Genomic DNA, 20,617 nt, shown 5'->3' with positions numbered 1-20,617 from the left:
ATCTTATTTAGCAAGCTTCATTTTGTTACTGAGTTGATAAAGGAAAGTTTAGGGACGAGTTTTAGCCGGACACGTGGCCCAATGGAAGGGGAATTTATCGAAACGAAGCGTTTTGATTTCTATTCCAAATAAATTAAAAAAAAAATTACTCAGCTTTGACCATGGAGAAAGTCAAGGCTGCTAAGAAGTTTATCGAGAATCACTATCGAGCTCATATGAAGAACATTCAAGAACGAAAAGAGAGGTTTTAATTCTTAATTCTTGTTTTTTGTGAATTTATTTTTAGATTTAATTTCATTTCATTTTTACGTGTTAATTTCAAGTTAATTTGTACTATTTAGATCTCAATTGATTATTTGATTTTTTTTCTAAAATAATTGAATTTAGCGGATTTTTTCGATTTTTTTTTTTGACGTTTTTGTTTATTGAATTGACTTTTGTTTGATTGAATTGAGTGAGTGATTGGTTTGGATGAGAATCAGAGAATTGCGGCATTGTGAGTGAGTTGATGATAGTGTTGTAGGTGGAGTAGAAATGGGTTGAAGTTTGGGGTAGGAAGACATCTTGCAAAATAAAACTAATTAAGACATTATTAGTATGTAAAAAATTCTAAACAATGAACAGAAATTACAAAATTTACACTTTATGTTTACAGAATTGAGTTCTTGATGCATCTTTCAAAAAAAAAAAAAAAAATTGAGTTCTTGATGCACTGGAAGTAATTTTGTGGGGCAAATTTTTTTTTGGATGTTCAACAGCTTTTTTCATGAAATTCGAAGATTTATAGCCCTTTAATTTTGTTAAAGGCTAGTTTTTTGATTCAGCATAAAACATTAATGGGTGTAAGTCCCTAAACTATTTGCTATGTCAAAGTCCCTAAACTATCTTCATAATTGATGACTAAACATCCCTAAACTTTTTTTGCTGACTCATAGTCCCTAAACTAATGCTTAGTCATCAAAGTCCCTCAATTATTGGCTGACAAACACCAAAGAGGGTGGTTGAGGGACTAAAAGAGCACCAAATAGTTTAGAGGGACTAAAATGGCACAAATACGTAAGTTCAGGGACTGTATTTAGTCTTTACTCAAATGAAGAGTCACAACTTTTGGCATTTCAACCACTCCTAATAACTCAAGTACATTCAAGTTAATTCACTGATTTCTTCACTAATTGCTGAACACTAAAAGTCTCATTTACTAACACTCCTCCTTGAGACTTTTGGCTATCATACCAAACTTGAGTTTTTGAAACTCAAGTATGCTTTTTGGTAAAGCCTTGGTCAAAATGTCAACGAGCTGGAACTCAGTAGGACAATGAATCAGCTTCACTTCTTTCGCTTCTTCTCAAAGTGCATAATACTTAATCTTCATGTGCTTAGTCTTGCTGAAACAAACTGGATTTTTTGAAATAGCAATTGCTAATTTGTTGTCTACTAGACTTTTAGTAGCTTCTTCCTATTTGTGTCTCAAGTCAACAAGTATTTCCTGAGCCACACAGCTTGATTGACAGTTGTCGATGCTGCAATGTACTCGGCTTCAGCTGTGGATTGAGCTATTACTTCTTGCTTCTTCGAAATCCATGAAAACACTCCAGATCCAAGTGAAAAAGCATATCCCAAAGTACTTTTCATGTCATCATTTGAACACCCCAGTCACTGTCCGAATAAGCAAACAATTTGGAGTTTGCGTTTGTGTTAAACATAACACCAAAATCTAAGGTTCCTCTTATATACCTGAGCACTCTTCTGGCAGCACCCATATGAACATCACTTGGTTCATGAGGTCCACTCATGAACCTTGAAAGCAAACTTACTGCGAACATCAAATCTGGCGGCCCTTGTTGCTGTAAGGTAAAGTAGGCTCCAACTAAGCTCCTATACTGCCAAGTGTTAGTTTTCCTTTGACCACCATCTCTGGACAGCTTCTCATTCACTACAAGAAGTGTACTGACTAGCTTGCAGTTTTGCATATGAAACTTTTTAAGAACATCATTTGCATATCAGGTGCACTCACCTACAAAATGTCAGAATGTCTTTAAATTCACCCTTTTTAAATTTTCTCTCACCTACATAATTGCTTTACTGTACTAAGGACATGCCCCTCTTTATCCCTTATTATAGTTAATTCACCCATTCACCCCCCCTACTAAAATTAATACTACTCTTTGAAGAACACCAACGTGAACGAGGAAGAAGACAAAGACCAATCCTAAAATCTTAGGCAATCAATTAGCCGAAGACATTCTTCAGACCAATACATGCATTTGGCTATTGGTCATTTGGTTACAATTAATGAAAAACTATATTTTGCCAAACATAATCCATCCGTGGCAATTCATCATGAACGTCATTACAAAAAAGTTAGAGAAAAGTAATTAGGGAGCACGTGCTAGGTATAATAAAGTAATCAAACCACAAGTTGGAGAAAATTTTTATAAAAAAAATGTAAAGGAAGAAAATTAGTTAAAAATTTACAGTAAAATAATAAAATAAAGGAACAAATATTTTAATAAAATTATTAAAAATAACATTTGTGGAACAAAGGATGTATTAACAATCAAGTCATTTTTCACCAAATCTTAGAGATTCAGTTTCTTCATCAATTAGTTTTCTCCTTGAGAGGGTTTTTGTAGTTCCACATTGTTAGGTTTTTTCAATTTCTTTGAAGGTTTTCCTTCAATCTTCTCCCTTTTCTCTCCATCTCTACCATCTTTTTTCCTCTTGGTCTCAGTTGTGAATCTTTGTAGGGGCTTCCACTGGTATTTTACCGATGGTAAGCCCCAAAAACTTTTCAATTGCTTTCAATAAATAGATCTCATCCTTGTGATGATGATTTTTCTCTTGAGTTTTTTTTTTTTTTTTTTTTTTTTTTTTTTTTGTGTGTTTGTTTAGTGAAAATTAAAGATCTAGGGTTTCATAATCTCTATAAGTATTTGGAGGACCACATGAGTATTTTCACTCAAACGACTAAGCATTAGTGGATTTAAAGTCGAATCAATGTGAACTCACGCATTGTATTGTGATATGGCTGGAATTAGTTAATTCAATAAATAAATCACAATCATGTAAAATTAGGAGTTTGTTAGGAATTTGTTACAAGTTGTTAGAAAGTGGGAAGTTAGTGGAGTAGTTAGTTATTTCCTTTAAGTGGAAATATGACGTGGAGTCCACTACAATAAATAAAGGATTGTTGTAGTGTAGCTTGTAATCAATTCTTACAGAAATCAATTCTTCTTCTTCTTCCTCATTTCTTCTTTGTTTCTCTCTCTTCTTTCTCTCTCTATTTTCTCTCTCTAAATACCCACATTTCCGCCATTGGAGAAGCTTCGAGCTACCTCCACTATCATTGGTATCAGAGCATCCTTACTGTACCTCTACAGTGAGCGATTCTGGCGCCTCCTCCTGTTACGCGACGAGTTGCAGCAATGGAAGACCAAATCAAGAATCTGGAAAGACGATTTGATGATCAAATCTCGAAATTCGATCAGAAAATTGATGAGATGTTGAAGATGATGCAAGCGTTGCAAGCTGAGAAGGTTTCGATTCCTTCGAGCTCCGAACCCTCTTCTCCAACCTCTTCTAATGGCAGCTTGAGCAAGTCCAATCCTACCAGGACCTTAGGTACGAACCCTAAGCTTGAATTTCCTAAGTTTAATGGTGTTAATCCACGAATTTGGGTAAAAAAAATGTTGCAAATACTTCACTCTTTGCAAAATTGCTGATGATCAAAAAGTGGATTTAGCTTCTTTGAATATGACTGATAAGGCTGAACATTGGGTGATGAATTATCTGTCCATTAGAACGTCAGTTGTTGTTGATTGGAATGACTTTGTGGTTGATTTGAATGCACGTTTTAGGGATAATTCTGCTCTAGATGTTGTTGAGCAGTTCAATAGATTGCAGCAATTGGGGTCTATTGAGGATTATATTGATGATTTTGAGAAACTTAGGTCTGTCATGTTGATGAATAATCATATATTGCCAGATTCCTATATTCTTGAGAGTTTTGTGGGAGGTCTTAAACCAGCTATGAAACCCTTTGTTAAGGCATTTAAGCCAGTTACAATTGCCCAGGCAGTGGAGTATAGGTTACAGGAAGAATCTTTGAGTTATGTTTCCACCTATAACCATTCTAAACCTTTTTCTTATACATCAAAAATATAAACCTCAAACACACTCAACCCAAACACCTTACCTCCTTTGCTACCTACCCCTTCTTCTAAGCCTACCCTACCTGCATTAACCAAGACACCACACAAGAACAAAAACTATAGACACATACCAGCTGATGTTAGGCAAGAGAAGATTGCTAAGGGACTGTGTTACTATTGTGACCAACCTTACTCCAAAGAACATCAATGCCAATTTAAGAAAACTCAGTTGTTTATAGTTGAGATCCCTGGTTCTATTGATTCTGATAGTGATGATGAATTAGAGTCTTTTCCTGACTCTATTGTTGAACACCAAATATCTATGCATGCCCTTGCTGGGAACCAATCCTTTCAGACTATGAGAGTGATAGGCAGGATTCAGGGAAAAAATTTACATATCCTTATTGATTCTGGCAGTACACATAACTTTGTGGATGCTTCTGTAGCTTCTAAGTTGGGTGTCATATGGATCAGATTCCTTTCCTGGCTATCTCAGTAGCAGATGGGAATCATATTCCTTGTCAACAAACCTGTAGAGGGTTTTCTTGGGAGATGCATGGCCATTGTTTTGAAGCAGATGTTTTGGTCATTCCCTTAGGAAGTTGTGATATGGTTTTGGGAATTCAATGGTTAAGACTCTTGGGTCCCATTCATTGGGATTTTCATAAGCTCAGAATGGAATTTACTTTTTAAGGGAAGCAAATCGTCCTAAAAGGAATACCACCTAAGAAGTTGTCTGTAGTTGAAGGTGATCCTAGGGCTTCAATCATGGATTCTTCATTTCAGCTATGTTTGCTCCATGTTCATGATTCTGATTGCTCTATTAGGCAGATCGAACAGGACACTAGTGCAATTTTGAGTTGTTCTGAGTTTTTGTCTATCAAGCAACATTATGTTAAGGTTGTTGAGGAACCTACTGAATTGCCACTAGTTAGGGGTCGGGTGTGTTTGATCATTCTATACCTTTGATACCAGGCAGCACACCAGTGACTATCAGACCTTACAGATATCCACTTAAACAAAGGGATATTATTGAACAGTTTGTGCAAGAGATGTTGGATAGGGGCATCATCCAAAGCAGTTTAAGTCCTTTTGCTTCTCCTGTTGTATTGGTGGGTAAGAAGGATGGGACTTGGATACTATGTGTGGATTATAGGGAACTAAATAACAGGACTGTAAAGAATAAGTTCCCTATTCCAGTAATTGATGAGTTGATAGATGAACTTGCTGGGGCTTCTGTGTTTACTAAACTTGATCTTAGGGCAGTATATCATCAAATGAGAGTGAGTTTTGCTGATGTGTTCCAGACAGCTTTTAAGACTCACACTGGCCATTATGAGTTTTTAGTTATGCCTTTTGGCTTAACTAATGCACCAGCTTCTTTTCAAGGATGAATGAACCATGTCTTTAGACCTTTACTTAGGAAGTGTGTTTTGGTGTTCTTTGATGACATTTTGGTCTATAGCAATTCCTTGGAAGATCATTGGAAGCATTTAGTTGAGGTGTTTGAATTGATGCAGCAGAATAATATGTTTGCTAAAGAGAGCAAATGTATATTTGCTACCTCAAGAGTTGAGTATTTGGGGCATTATATTACTGAGAAAGGTGTTAAGACAGATTCCAAGAAAGTAGCAGCAGTAAGCGGTTGGCTTGTTCCTTCTAATGCCAAGGAATTGAGAAGCTTCTTGGGATTGACAAGGTATTATAGAAAGTTTGTGAAGGGATATGCTGTTATTAGCAAGCCTTTGACTGATCAACTTAAGAAGAAAGGGTTTTCTTGGAATGAGCAAGCTCATGAAGCTTTTGAGAAGCTAAAATCTGCTTTAGTTTCAGCCCCTGTGTTAGCTATCCCTAATTTTGATATACAGTTTATTTTGGAAACTGATGCTTCCAAGACTGGCATTGGTGCAGTTTTGATGCAAGAAGGACAACCATTAGCCTATATTAGCAGGTCATTGGGTCCAAAGTGGCAGAAATTGTCAGTTTATGACAAAGAACTGCTAGCTACTGTATTTGCAGTTTAGAAATGGGAGCAGTATTTAGTTGGTGCTCATTTCATCATTAAGACAGATTAAAAGAGCTTGAAATGGTTGCTTCAACAAAAGATCTCAACACCATTTCAGCAATTTTGGTTGTCAAAATTAATGGGGTTTGATTATGAGATTCAATATAAGTGTGGAAAAGAAAATGTGGCTGCAGATGCCTTGTCTAGGGTTCAAGGTTCAGAGATCTTGTTTATTGTTGTTTCTTTGGTTGATTCTAATTTGAGTTCTCTGATCACTGCCAGTTATAGCTTGGATGACAATTATACTGCTATGATTCAACAGTTGCAAAATCAGGTTGGGGTTCCAGATTTTAAGTAGGAAGGAAATTTGCTTAAAAGAAAAGGCAAAATTGTTGTGGGACCTAATCTTCAGCTTAGAAATAAAATCTTGGCATGGCATCATGAATCTCCTGAGAGTGGACATGGTGGTAGGGAGTTGACTTTAAAAAGGGTTAAGAAGTTGTTTTACTGGAAAGGTCTTACAAAAGATGTTAGTGCCTTTGTGAGAAAGTGTGTGGTTTGTCAGGCTGCTAAATATGATACCGCTGCATGTCCTGGTCACCTTCAGCCATTACCTGTTCTAGAGGAAGTTTGGATTGACATCTCCATGGATTTTATTACATGACTTCCTAAATCTATTGGGAAGGATGTTATTTTTGTTGTGGTGGACAGATTTAGCAAATATGCCCATTTTATGGCATTATCTCATCCATTCACAGCAATCCAAGTGGCACAATGCTACTTAGATAATGTGTTCAAGCTTCATGGATGGCCTAGATCAATTGTGAGTGATAGGGATTCTATCTTTGTTAATCAGTTTTGGAAAGGCTTGTTTTCTTTGTATGGAACAGATTTGAAGTTGTCCACAACTTACCATCCACAAACTGATGGAGAGACTGAGGTTGTTAATAGTTGTTTGGAAGCCTATTTGAGATGTATGACTGGTGATCAACCCCAGGAATGGCATAAGTAGCTACCATTGGTTGAATGGTGGTATAACACCCACTTCCATTCTGCTTTACAGCTTACTCCTTATGAAGTGGTCTATAACCAGCCTCCACCTTTACATCTTCCTTATCTAGCTGGAGAAGTCAAGATTGATGAACTTGACAGGAGCTTGCAGAGAAGAGAAAGGATGATTTATGAGCTTAAATTTCACTTAGAAAGGGCTCAACAGAGAATGAAGACTCAATAAACACAGGTCAGAAAGGGCCTTTAAAGTTGGAGATTGGGTATGGCTCAAATTACAGGTTTTAGACAGTTTATTGTTCAGAAAAGGTGTAATCACAAGCTTTCTCATCAATATTATGGTCCATTTCAAGTGCCTGCTGCTGCTGTTGGAAAGGTTGCTTATAAGTTGAAGTTGCCTTCTGAAGCAAAAAATACATGATACATTTCATGTGTCTCAGCTTAAAAGTTTCAAGGGTCAGTTGCCTTTGGCTGCTCACATACCTTCTGTATTTCAAGGCCAAATTGTTGATTCAGAAGATATTCGTCCTGCTGTTATTTTGGACAGGAAGATTGTCATGTTTCAGAATAGAGCACAGGTACAATGTTTGGTGCATTGGGAGGGATTTCCTGCTTATGAAGCTACTTGAGTCTGTTGAATATTTGGATTAACAATTTTCTGATTTTGTCAGTTCTTCGACTTGAGGACAAGTCTTTCTCTCTCTAAATACCCACATTTCCGCCATTGGAGAAGCTTCGAGCTACCTCCACTATCATATTGCTTCATATGAAGGTTTTAAGGCGATTGTTAATCAAATCTACGATTTACTTAGTTTTAAGGTGTGTACTTATGTTGGAATTCTTGATTTTTTAGGAATTATATGTAAGTGTTATTTGGCTATATATTATCAATGAAATCCCTTTTTTTTCTCGTTTAAAAAAAAAAAAAAAAAAAAAAAAAAAAAAAAAAAAAAAAAAAAAAAAAAAAAGACAATCAAGTCACAAAATTCCAACACATCAAATTATACCAACAAATCAACAAGTACAAACTAGAAAGTAATTTTTCTCATACACTACTAATTATTATGGAATTACAATCTTCTCCCATTGAACATTGGATCGACAAGGGAAAAAATATATAATATAATCTAAAGCCTAGAAACTTAAAAAAATAAAATAAAATAAAATAAAATAAAATAAAAAACCTAGGAAACATTACATAAGGGAGATGATGGTAAAAGAAGGGGTGTGATTGTCTATTTGAACACCAAGAGTGATACCCAACTTGCTAAGAAGAAACCATGCATGGCTAGCTTGGCTACAATGTGTGCCCATGAAATTTTTTTATACACACCTGGGTGTAGCCAAAGGTGTTTCTCTGTTTTTTTCTTTTTTTCTTTTTTTTTTTCTTTTTTTTTTTTTTTTTTTTTTTTTTGCTTATTTTGTTGAATTTTTGTTAAGTATCAAATGAGTACAAAAATACCTTATGGTGCACCTTACACACTGATGATAGATGCATATCAAAATTTTCATGTTTGTCCATATAAACTAAGGCTGGGGCTTGGAATCATACACTTTCGCATCAATGAGCACATTTCTCTTCTAGTGTAGCATACGACTACTTTTTTTCAGAAATATTCCACGCCCATAAGTAGCAAGCATTATCTCAACAAGAAGTGGGAATTGTAAGAAGATGAACAACGTCACTGGCAAACTTGCTAGTCCACCAACCAAAAGCAGTCTCCATACCTTGTTCTGACCAAAAACAAGGTAAAGCGCAGAACTAAAAGCAACCATTAGCGATGTTATTGAGATAAACAACATGCTAAGACCAATGATTAACCTCTTTGGCAGAGAATAGAGAAAATCAGCCTCTGCATACCGTGAAGTAAGAATCGATAAAAACATCAAGATTGAAGTCACAGACGAGAATAAAGAGACTGCATCAAAAACACCAAAAACTGCAAAAGCTCTTTGTTGGTGATGTTCAGACATAATATATAAAGGAATCCCACTGTTTTGATCATTGCCCCCCGGTACTGTTATGGCTGCAGCAAATACTACAGTAGCAATAAGGGCTGCTGCAACGGTGCATGAAGTTGCTGTGTCTTTCATCCATTTTTCTCCTTCTTTAACCAAATCTTGATGTGCTTCACTGAATAAAAGTGCTGGAGTTTTCCCTTCTGCATTCTTCCAAGCTTTGTATGCTGGCTGAACAAACTTTTCAACTTCCTGATGAGACATAAATAACTGAGGTTATCAAAAATTTAGAACAAACAACTCAATCACACAACTAACAACTAATGACTTAGTTAGACAGTCCAAACTGTCTAAGAAAATGGCATTTAAAAAAGGTAACTAGGTTAAGCAGCTTAACACCTTAAACCATTGTAGCTCACGTTGCATCTGTAAAGCTGCACCAGATACAAGATTAAGGCGGTCTGAAGGTGGTAATCTTCCAGCCAAATGCAATATGTTGTTCCCATGTGGATCTATATACCTAGTTACTAAATGTCTGTACTCACTCATTTGATATATGAGGTTAAAGACATTTTCTCGACGAAATGTAACTGCTAGCTGAAATACATTGTGATTTTCTTCATTGGAAGACCATATTGCAGGAGGAAATGCCTCAACAATCTCCTCTATAATCTCATGAATTCCTAACTTAGCTGCTTGATGGAGTGGTTCTTGAAGCATTGAGAATGCTTTGGCATCATCCAACTCCATGATCTCCATGCAAAAGCATCTGACTAGTTGAATTGCTCGATGATGCATCAATTTTGTTTTTCTAATATACTTCCAGTACGAAACTGCAATTAAAATGTCCACTGTGATAAGAAATTACACAATAACCACATAAGATTATCAAAATCATTAAAGACCTTTGAATTTTACTTCAATAATTACAAGGTAAGTTTTAACAGAGTCCCAACATCACCTTAAAACAATGTATAGATCACAAATGTTAGTATGTTACTAGAATAACTTTTGTAATCAAAAGCCATGATTCCCTCTCACATTTATTATAAAATAGCACCTCTACTCAAATGTTCAATGGTTCCATGTTATTTTCAGCATTATAGAAAACAAGCTACAATAAATAGAAAAGGATTAAAAGGACAAAGACAGAAGGTAACATCAGATGAAAGAAAGAATTCGTACACCATCAAAACAGCACACTGCATCAATTCAAAAATATCTTGAAATTGATTGTTAAATCTACATGAGATTTGAGGGGGCAGAGGGGCATGTGGTGGCTGTGAACTTACAAGGATTTAGAACTTGTGGCCAAAACTTGAACTTATGTCCACTTGGGAAGGCATTAGGCTTCTCAGCTAGCACGCTTAATGGAGAACCGACATCATTTAGTTCCATGGTTGCCAGGTTTGGGTTCAATTCAACCAATTTAAGAGCTTTACCTGTCCAAAGATCAGAGAACAAAGTCATTATAAATGTGAAGTCAATAATAACAATAAAAATAAATAAAATAACATAAAATAAAAACATATACGGAGTAGTTTCCCATCTTACCTCGCATTATTTACACTTTTCCACTCACTCTCTTTATCCATAATTGTCCTACTCTCACCAGCCTTTTTACTTTCATTTTTACATTATCTGTTTTGTTTTGTTTTTTTAACATTTACTCACCTGAATTAAATACATCAAAAGAGAAGGGAGTATGCAAAGACCATTATGTTGTAATAGACTATGTTACATTTTAAAACCTATATTAAGTATTGAGTCAATTGGAGGGGGGAAGGAAGAGAGAAACCATTGAGAACCGACTAAAAATCAACCACAGAGTCAGGGAAGGTGAAGGACAAACCACCCTGCAATCTCTTGATTCTCATGTTGTGTTATTAGTTATTACGTACTATTGTATGTACCCATCAAAAAATTAAACTAAAACAAGTGAGACTTGACTTAGTCTACCTTTTGAATTGATAAATAGAATTAAGGTAATAGCAGGATGACAATTTCCTTGACTTTATCAATGTTTCTAGTCATATAATAAGCCTAAATGTACACATATACTTCGTAATACGAAACATGAAACACATAATATTAGATGGTAAAATACAAGATAAGATCAGTTTGCAAGCTTACAATTGAAATAGAGATAACTTTAAGCAAGAATAATTAAGCTAAACAAAACAGGTTTAGAAAACTTTTAACAATCTAAAACCAGCAAAATGCTGACCAAATAAAGTATCAATTGAGTCATCTAATCCTGCAGCTAAGCAAATTCAAAGAAGTATTCAACAACTCACCATAAAACTCGGCATGAATAAGGTAAATCAAGAGCTTAGCCCCATATTCACCAGAAAATGGACTAGGCTCCATATCCTTCCTAGTATAATTCCATAAAAATGAGATCATCAACTCATGACCATACTGAGCAGCCCTGTGGAGAGGTAAACCTGATTTGCTCGCGATATTAGGCAAATCGGGGTTTTTACTCACCAAGAGCTTAGCAGCATCAAGGTTGCCCACAATAGCAACAACAGAAAGAGCAGTCTCACCATTTTGGTCAGTAAGTGCCAACTCCTCAGGTGACATATTCTTTACCAATTTTTCCACAAAGGGTATATCAGTTCCAGTACCAACTGCAATGTGAAGTGCAGTTTCTGATGCAATGCTGATTTTAGCTGTCAATGCTTCAGGGTCTTCATCTATGAATTTTCTTGCATCTTTCCATCTCCCTCTAAGGGCAGCTTTGTACAATGGTAAATACCAGCCTAACTCCTTCAATTTGTTGTCCACTCTCCATCTTGGCCGCCTAGACACTGAAAAGTGAAAACTCTATATAATTCAAATTTCTCACACTTAAAAAAAAAAAAAAAGAGCAGAAATTCAACTTTACCACCAAATTGAGGGGCTGGGGTAGTAGAAAATCTACCCCCTTTGCTGAATCCAGCGCTAGATCGTGAGGAAAATACTCCTCCCATCGTAATGTCAGAATAAGTTTTTTGGTTAGCAAATGGTTGTAAGAAAAATATGAGTAAAATCAATAGAATTCTGTCAGTGACACTGTATACTTTTGCTCTACACTTGCAATAGGTCTTATAGAAGCTCTAAACTCTTAACTCAAAGGTCTTTCACACACATTGCCTTTAAAAAAATTAAAAAAAAAAAACACCTGTCAAAGTTTTGCTCCATAACAATGTGCAACCCAAAAAAACAACCATATTCTTTGGGGCCTAGCCCCTTGTTTGCACTGTTGGGTTAGTGTGGCTAAGTCCAACTAACTAATGTCTCAAGGTGTCTAAAGGCCTCTAATCCTCTATGCATGCGTGTAGAAGTTTCCACACACTTCCACCACCTCCCTCTCTCATATATAAATTATTATGTATAGACATTATTTGGGAGCATGTAACCACCTACATTATCCTCCAATGTCATTATGAGGTTTCACCCTCTCATACTCTTTTTGAGTGTTTCTCAAACATTTAGGGTGCTTATAAAGGTGATCATGGGTCATACTTTTCCAAAAAAAATTAAAATAACGGCCCATTTTGAACCAACCCAACTTCGGGTTAGCATAGTCGACTAGTCGTGCCAAAATCCGCTATTCAGGGTCAAAATCAAGCCACGTCAAATTTTTAACTAAAAAATTTTGCTCAAACCTGGGCTTTTTTGGGGTTGGGTTTGGTTTGATCAAGCCTAGATACTTAAACTCTTACTATTTTCAAATAGTGGATTATTTTGGGTGCTTGTCATGGGTTTTTTTTCCTCTATTGAAGATTTTACCCACGTTAAATATGAGATTAAAGACTAGAGATTTACTCCCTTCATTGTAAAATTGTTTGTGCCACTAATCCACTATATGTAGGAAACCTTGTTATGTTTGGGGAGATGGACATGCACTTGATCTCAAGCTCTTTTAACTTGCTAAGATGTATGAAACTATGAACTCTTGTGGCAACTCCATTAATTTAGAGCATTCTCTAATGCATGCTAAGCCATTGAAGCAAAGAGAGGCAGCTAATCCACGGCATGCCATTCTCTGAATCAGAGCAATTCCTGAAGAATTGTGAGATGTTGCAAGCTGAACCCAAGTCCTCCGATCCCAACAACTAACAGGAATAACTGAAACAATCTCTTCAACATTATCATTCAACAACATTATCATTCAACAACATTTCCAAGATTGCAACTTCATCACTATCCCTTCCTACATTATCCTCCTCACAAAGAATAACTCTGCTCACGTTTTCTCCTACCCATTACTCGATCCTCGTCAACTAGCAATCTAAACCCAAAATTCCTACCATCATTTGCAATACCATCTAACATTTCCCTTATTTTATTAATTTTTCTACCCATTATACTACCAACATGAAGCTGATTAATTTTAGAGAAGAAGAGACATGCCTCTTTTTGGGTAGTTAAGCTGGTAATTTCATCGAACAGGTCATCTGCATCATACACGGCGACATGACTATTGGTTTGTCTTTGTTCTGCATCGAAGAGCGCAGCTTTGATGATGTTGCTTGTGTTGTTGAGTTTGGCAAGCTGGGTTTTGTAGCCCCAAGCTGTTGCTGCTTCTTCAATGGCTGCTGAACTCATGTTGTTCAGTAGTTGCTAGGCAATGTTTAACACAGCTTCTGCCATTTTTTAAATTTTTTTTTTTTTTTTTTGGATAACACAGAAATCATATGTACTCCGTACCCATAAATCACAAGTCAAATCCTAACATATTTATCGCAAAAGTAATCGAGCAACAATTTACATTACTTTCCTAGGTAATTTACATTACTTTCCTTTTTATTATTATTATTATTATTATTATTATTATTATTATTATTATTATTATTTTTTGAGGGAAAGCGTTGAGCCAAATATATTAACCAAGGGATAAAATGTCGAAAAGTACATATGGAGAAACTTCGCTAGGACAATGATTGACCCAAACTTGTTCAACACCGAACGGCACTAATTGAGTGAGTAACAATATTGCCACCTCTTTTGACATGCGACCACTCAACATAATCGAAGCCACTACATAAGTATAAAATATCATCTAGAAGACTAGAACAATATCAAGCTCGGAAAAATAGATAGCGTTCCATTTGGAAAAGTTAAAAAAACGAATGGTGACTTTTATATATATATATATATATATATATATATATATATATATATATATATATAGGGGAGGGATCCGGTAAGAACCCCTCCTTATGTAAGAACCCTAGTTATATAAGAACCAATCTCATCCGTAGGATTAGATTAGGATGAGCGGTCAAGATTAAAACAAAAAAAAAAAAACTCCCCCAAAACCCTCCCCAAACGTTCATACTTTTCTCTCTCCTCAAACTTTCAATCCTCTTTACTTTCTCTCTCCTCAAATCTCAAAATCTAGCCCAAATTGCTGCAAAACAACCTAAATTGCTCAAATAAGGTACGTTTTTCTTTGATTTTGTTCTAATTTTATGAATTTCACATGATATTCAAGTCGATTTTGTGCTTTCAATCGCATGATGTTTGCAAATTGGCGATTTTGATTTTTGCGATTTGATTTTCATGAATTTTGCATGAGTTAAAGCCGATTTTGTATGTTTTTCTTTTCGATTTTGTTTAAATTTCTATGAAATTAGCATGATGTTCAAGTGGATTTTGTTTTTCTTTTCGATTTTTTTGAGTTCGATTTTTGAAAATTTAGGGCTCGAATTTAGGGTTCGATTTTTGCGGCTTTAGTGTTCGAATTTAGGGTTCAATTTTAGTTCGATTTTTGTTCGATTATTTTGTTCGATTTTTGCTCGATTTTAGTTCGATTTTTGCTTGATTTTAGTTCGATTTTGCTAATATTTTGATTTTTGTTCGATTTTGTTCGATTTAATTAGTTCAATTTATGTTCGAATTATTTTGTTCGATTTTTGTTGTTTGTTTTCTGTCAATTTCGAACAGGCTTGTATAATGTTCTAGACTTTTTTTTTTTTTAAAATTATGTTCTAAACTCATTCTATTATGTTCTATGTTTAAATTAATGGATAATGTTCTAAACTCTTTTTTTAAAAAAATTATGTTCTAAACTCATTCTATTATGTCTACGTTTAAATTAATGGATACCCGACAACATAATCATAATGGAGGTGGATCTTTGATTTTTACGATATATAATTCCACGTTTTAAAAGCATTGCTAAATGCTGCTGAATTATTCAATGGGAAAATGTACCGAAGAAAATTCAATAATAGAGCATCTAGAACAGAGACAACATAAAATCAGTTATCATCCCGACCCATCGCTGTCAATTCGTTCATAATACGATGTGACATTACAATCAAAGAGGAATCATAAAAAAGGCGTAAAATTAGAATGCTGTCAAAATTTTGATCAATTATACTAGAATGTTTGGTTTTGATAGTTCATTATTAGAGTTCATATGAGATTGCAAATAATATGAAGCATTTGCTGGTAGTTGCACAAATTTAGTCATTTAGGTTAGTTCATGTAAAAATAAGAGTATTATAGTAAGATATTAGGTTAGCACTTGCAGTAGATAAATTTGCATAATATTTTATAGGAATGGAATCACTGGATGAACATCCAACTGTATATTTTCCTCTGTCAGACTGATGTAATTTACTTGATAACACTTCCTAGTAGTACTGTAGTAGTTGTGTTGGGTAATGTGTGAGCTATGGTGGTTGTTTTAGCAATAATGGAGGCATTTGAGTTTCTACATGTGATCGTTTTCCTCTACTTCTATGGGAGGGTAGTGTGTTGATGTATATCAAAAACCTATTAGCTCAAGTGGTAGAGCACTATGCAAACTGCATAACTGATGTAGGTTCGAATCCTACATAGGCTATATTTATAAATAACTATATAAAAAAAACTTAATCATCGTTCTTTCCTTAGAATAAATTTAGAAAAAATTAGATCATAATTCATAATGTTATAATTTAGAACATAAGAAATAATTTTAGAACATAGGGAAAAAAATTAGAACATAGGCTCAAAAGATAGGTTTAGAACACATAAAGAATTGAAATTTAGAACATGGACGAAAAAACTAAGAATATAGGAAATGATTTTAGAGCATAGGGGAAAAAAATTAGAACATAGGCTCACAATATAAGTTTAGAACATAGGAAAAAGTTTAGAACATAGATTAAAAAAAAAAATTTAGAACATGAAAATGTAAAATTGAACATAAATCGAAAATCAAGCATAAATCTAAATTTAGAACATAGAAAAAAAAAATTAGAACATAGGGAATAAATTTAGAACATAGGCTCAAAATATAGGTTTAGAACATAGAAAGAAATTTAAAACATACACGAAAAACTAAGAATATAGGAAATGATTTTAGAGCATAGGGGAAAAAATTAGAACATAGGCTCACAATATAAGTTTAGAACATATGCAAAAGTTTAGAACATAGACAAATTTTTTTGAACATAGACAAAAAATTTAGAACATGGAAATATAAAATCGAACATAAATCGAAAATCAAGCTTTTTATGTTCTAACTTTTTTCTGCTTATGTTCTAAATTTTTGTTTGCTTATGTTCTAAATTTTTTCTGCTTATGTTCTAAAAATTTTCCTATGTTCTAAATTTTTTCTGCTATGTTCTAAATACAAACTCTTCAAAATTACAGAAATGCCATTACTAAGGGATCATTTTAGATGGTTGGATCAAAACAAATGAAGGGTTGAGATTGGTTCTTATATAAAATTGGGTTCTTATATAGAGGAGGGTTCTTACATGAGCCTTCCTCTATATATATATATATATATATATATATATATATATATATATATATATATATATATATATATATATATATATAATTCGTTGTAAATATTTATTTTTGTAATAATTTTGATGAGTTATATTTGAATATACACTCTTTGTATTTGCACGATCTCCAATGAACATATTTGACCATTAATAACTTCGGCTATGTATAAGTAAAGTATTTAAAAAGTTAATATTTGAAAATTTTATCATAACGGAAATTCATTAAGATCAAACTTTTTAATTTATTTTGATTATAAAAATCATTGGTCAAAATTATTTTATTTTGACGAATAGTAAGTAAGTTGAACTTTCGGTAACAGAGGTAGTATATAACTCTTAGAAAAAATTAATATAAAGTTTAGGTTTAGTAATCAAAACAATTAAAATACATATTTATTTTAGATAATATTTCAAGTAACAAATGAAAAACCAATTCGTTAATCCATCAATTATTTCATATCACTACAATACAAGTCCCTCAAAAGAGCCAAATTTCGCCAACTTACATTGAGTTGTGAACTTGTGAATAATACAAAATAATTTGTACTCAAAGAGCAGCCAAAACTTTGTCAAAATAAAAATAAAAATAAAAAAACTAGTATAATGGTTTTTTTTTTACTTATTTTTTTTGAGGGAAAGGTATATCGGTATGTAAAATATGTAAATCATGCATAATAATTGGTTGGCTACAATTTTCCTCTAAGAAAATATAAAAAATAAGATAGTCATCAGTATAAATAACTGGCTACAATTAATTCACCCCTATTAATGAGATTGCACACTTATCTTCTCCAACGGTACGTCTCAACACTTCCCGCCAACACTAACTTCCAGATTCGGTAGACCCCACACCATCTTCCATTTTTAGCAATTTATAAATTTTTTTCTTTCTTCAATCATTCATATTTATTTATTTGATTGATATTTCTTCAATATTATATCTTCTTCAAATTCATCCCCAAATCCAAAAAATAAAAAATGGGTTTTGCAGTGATCACTTCATCAACTTCCTTACATCCGAATTTCTCAACACCCATAATCAGAAAAACGCAATACCCAATTAAAATAACGAAACGTTTCGGAAACTTTTCTCGTTCACGAATCGTTTCGTTGAGCTCAACTTCTCCAGCTTCGCCTCCATCTCCTAGTGAATCGACTGTCGGAAATTCCTCCAATTTACAAAACCCTAATTTTAGTAACTCTGCTATTGTTAACCCTAATGGAAACCCTTTTGTTAAATTTGTTCAATCCGCTGAGTCTACTGTCGAAAGGGTAAATCTTTTGATCATATTAGGGTTTCTTAAGTATTGGGTTGTTGTTAATTTCTCTGTTTTTATTGTTGAATTATCTGGGGATGCTGAATTTGTGTTATTTTGATGAATTTGATAGTGGAAGTGAGACTTGATATTAGGATTATAAGGGAAGTTTATGATTATGCTAATCATTGGACTAATCTCACTGTTCTTAAATAAGGAGCTTTAAACTCGAGATTTTGAGCTGTATTGCCTGAAGTTCTCTTGCTCGATCACTATGCAAATCATGTCTAATGGGTTGAAGTCTTTTGTCTACACTAGCAACATAATTTGACAACTTTGGTGATGTAACAGTGAAATTGTTTATGTGCTGATAGACTGATAGTGTTATACTGTTATATCATCATTTTTTGGGTTCATTATTTTATCTATATGTTACTCCCTCCGTTTCATAATGATGTTCCTGTTTCGTAAATCGATGCAAATTTTGACCCAACTTTGACTGTAAATATCTTTAATCTCACACTAGCAAAAATTATAAAAGTTAGATATTAATAATCTACTCACTAAGACGAATCAAACTAGATCCCACATGACTATATTTATTCTTATAGATTAAGAGAAATTTAGAAGATTCTCTCTTTCTTAAAAAAGTCAAAAAGTCAAAACAAGAACATCATTGTGGAACGGAGGGAGTATGTTATATGCTTGCTTTTTTTGTGTGCAGGTTATATTTGATTTCCGATTCTTGGCACTTCTTGCTGTTGCAGGATCACTTGCTGGTTCAGTCCTATGTTTCATGAATGTAATTATCTTTCTACCTTTCATATACACTTGTAGGATCATGTAAAATCTATGTTGTGGATGAACTCATTCGACGAAATGATGTATGAAACATAGTGTACAATGTACATTTGATGTCTGCAGGGTTGTGTTTATGTTTGGGAAGCATATAAAGTTTATTGGTCATCCTGTCTCAAAGGAGTTCACACTGGAAATATGGTTCTCCGATTGGTTGAAGCTATTGGTGAGAGTTTTTTTTTTTTTTTGGTTTCCCTGTATACTACTGCTCTTCTTAACAAGAACTTATTTCCTGTTTATTGTCCTGCAGGCTTCGGCCTTGAGATTATCGATTCTATTATTCTTGATTTCTTGATGTTCTTGATATGCAGATGTCTATCTAGCTGGAACCGTTATGTTGGTGTTTGCTATGGGTTTATATGGATTATTCATCAGTAATTCCTCTTCCGATCTGCCTCCTGATGCTGATCGGGCTCTGAGTGGCTCATCTTTGTTTGGAATGTTCGCTCTGAAGGTGATTGCAAATTGACAACTCCTAACCCTTTAATTTTATTTTCAAATAACTTTAACGTAACTGGGAAGGACTAATGCAAGGAAACATATACATACTACTTTGTTCAAGAGCTAAGCTAAGCTTATATAGCAGGAAGATCATGGAGGGAGCTAAAAAAGTAAGGGGGGAGGGGGGATAGATGAGTATGTGTGGCTCTCGAGTCTAGGATATGTGAACTCTAGGACAAGGGTAGTACAGCTTAATACATCTAGAGCATATATGTATGCCTCAAAATGAATAGATGAGTAGGTTTGGCTCTCAAATCTTGGATATGTGAACTCTGGAACGGGGGAGTACAGCTTAATACATTTAAAGCATGTATATATGCCTCGAAATGAATTGATCTTCTCTCAAATTCCTTTATCATGTCCTCGTGTGATTGATTAGAAGGGGCTGCTTTTTACAAGTACTTTTTTGCATCTTTCTTCATTGATGTTCATAAGCATGGCTGAACTTACAATGCTTTCTACAATTTTAATTACAGGAGAGACCTCGGTGGATGAAAATTAGCTCCCTTGATGAACTGAAAACGAAAGTTGGACACGTTATTGTGATGATTCTCATTGTAAAGATGTTTGAAAGGAGCAAGATGGTGACAATAGCCACCGGCTTGGATCTGTTGAGTTATGCTGTCTGTATTTTCCTGTCGTCTGCTTCGTTGTACATCCTTCACAATCTGCACAAGTCTGATGAACATGGCCATGATATCCCTGCTTAACAGATAAAACTGCTCAAGGTCTTCTTTCTCAACTATTGAGGTAAAAAAAAGTTGGAGGCAGATGCGTTTGCCGGGAGTCGAACCCGGGTCTATTGCTTGGAAGGCAATTATCCTAACCGTTGGACTACAAACGCTTGTTGTATTCTCTGTACTTGTATCATTCTATGTTCGATAACACACTATATATTTGTATCTTATCTACCTTAGCTTGTTAGTTGATACGGAATTACGGAGTAATAAAGATGTCAAACACATCGTTCGGATCGAGTTCAGTTTGAGTCATTATCTGAGATTTGACATATGTAGTTTTTTTTAATGCATATATAATTGATACGTTGAATGGGATCAATTTCCTCAAAAATGCAAGTAAAAAAAAAAGTAACAATAG

The 20,617-nt window shown here is 34.4% G+C and overlaps 2 protein-coding genes and 1 non-coding gene across 3 annotated transcripts; 1 reads left to right on the top strand and 2 right to left on the bottom strand.

The window, feature by feature from the left end:
- Positions 1-8,590: 8,590 nt before the first annotated feature.
- On the bottom strand, positions 8,591-13,719 carry LOC145593898 (uncharacterized). Its single transcript, XM_081650256.1, has 6 exons — positions 13,362-13,719; positions 13,039-13,251; positions 11,421-11,936; positions 10,403-10,565; positions 9,523-9,988; positions 8,591-9,375 (listed from the first exon to the last, which is right to left on the bottom strand). Exons 1-6 carry the CDS (start codon positions 13,717-13,719, stop codon positions 8,746-8,748), a joined length of 2,346 nt encoding a protein of 781 aa, XP_081506382.1. The 3' UTR covers positions 8,591-8,745.
- Positions 13,720-17,804: 4,085 nt separating this feature from the next.
- LOC145594745 (uncharacterized) lies at positions 17,805-20,501 on the top strand. Its single transcript, XM_081651079.1, has 5 exons — positions 17,805-18,176; positions 18,885-18,962; positions 19,085-19,184; positions 19,330-19,472; positions 19,996-20,501. The coding sequence occupies exons 1-5, from the start codon at positions 17,883-17,885 to the stop codon at positions 20,227-20,229; spliced, it is 849 nt and encodes a 282-aa protein (XP_081507205.1). The 5' UTR covers positions 17,805-17,882; the 3' UTR covers positions 20,230-20,501.
- Positions 20,292-20,363, bottom strand: TRNAG-UCC (transfer RNA glycine (anticodon UCC)). Its single transcript has one exon. It is a non-coding gene; the product is annotated as a tRNA-Gly (tRNA).
- Positions 20,502-20,617: the final 116 nt, after the last annotated feature.

The sequence above is a fragment of the Chenopodium album genome, chromosome 19, assembly GCF_948465745.1.
Source record: "Chenopodium album chromosome 19, dcCheAlbu1.1, whole genome shotgun sequence".
NCBI classification, from domain to species: Eukaryota; Viridiplantae; Streptophyta; class Magnoliopsida; order Caryophyllales; family Amaranthaceae; genus Chenopodium; species Chenopodium album.
Note: the sequence above shows the minus strand (reverse complement) of the source record. Positions and strands in the feature narration are given on the sequence as shown.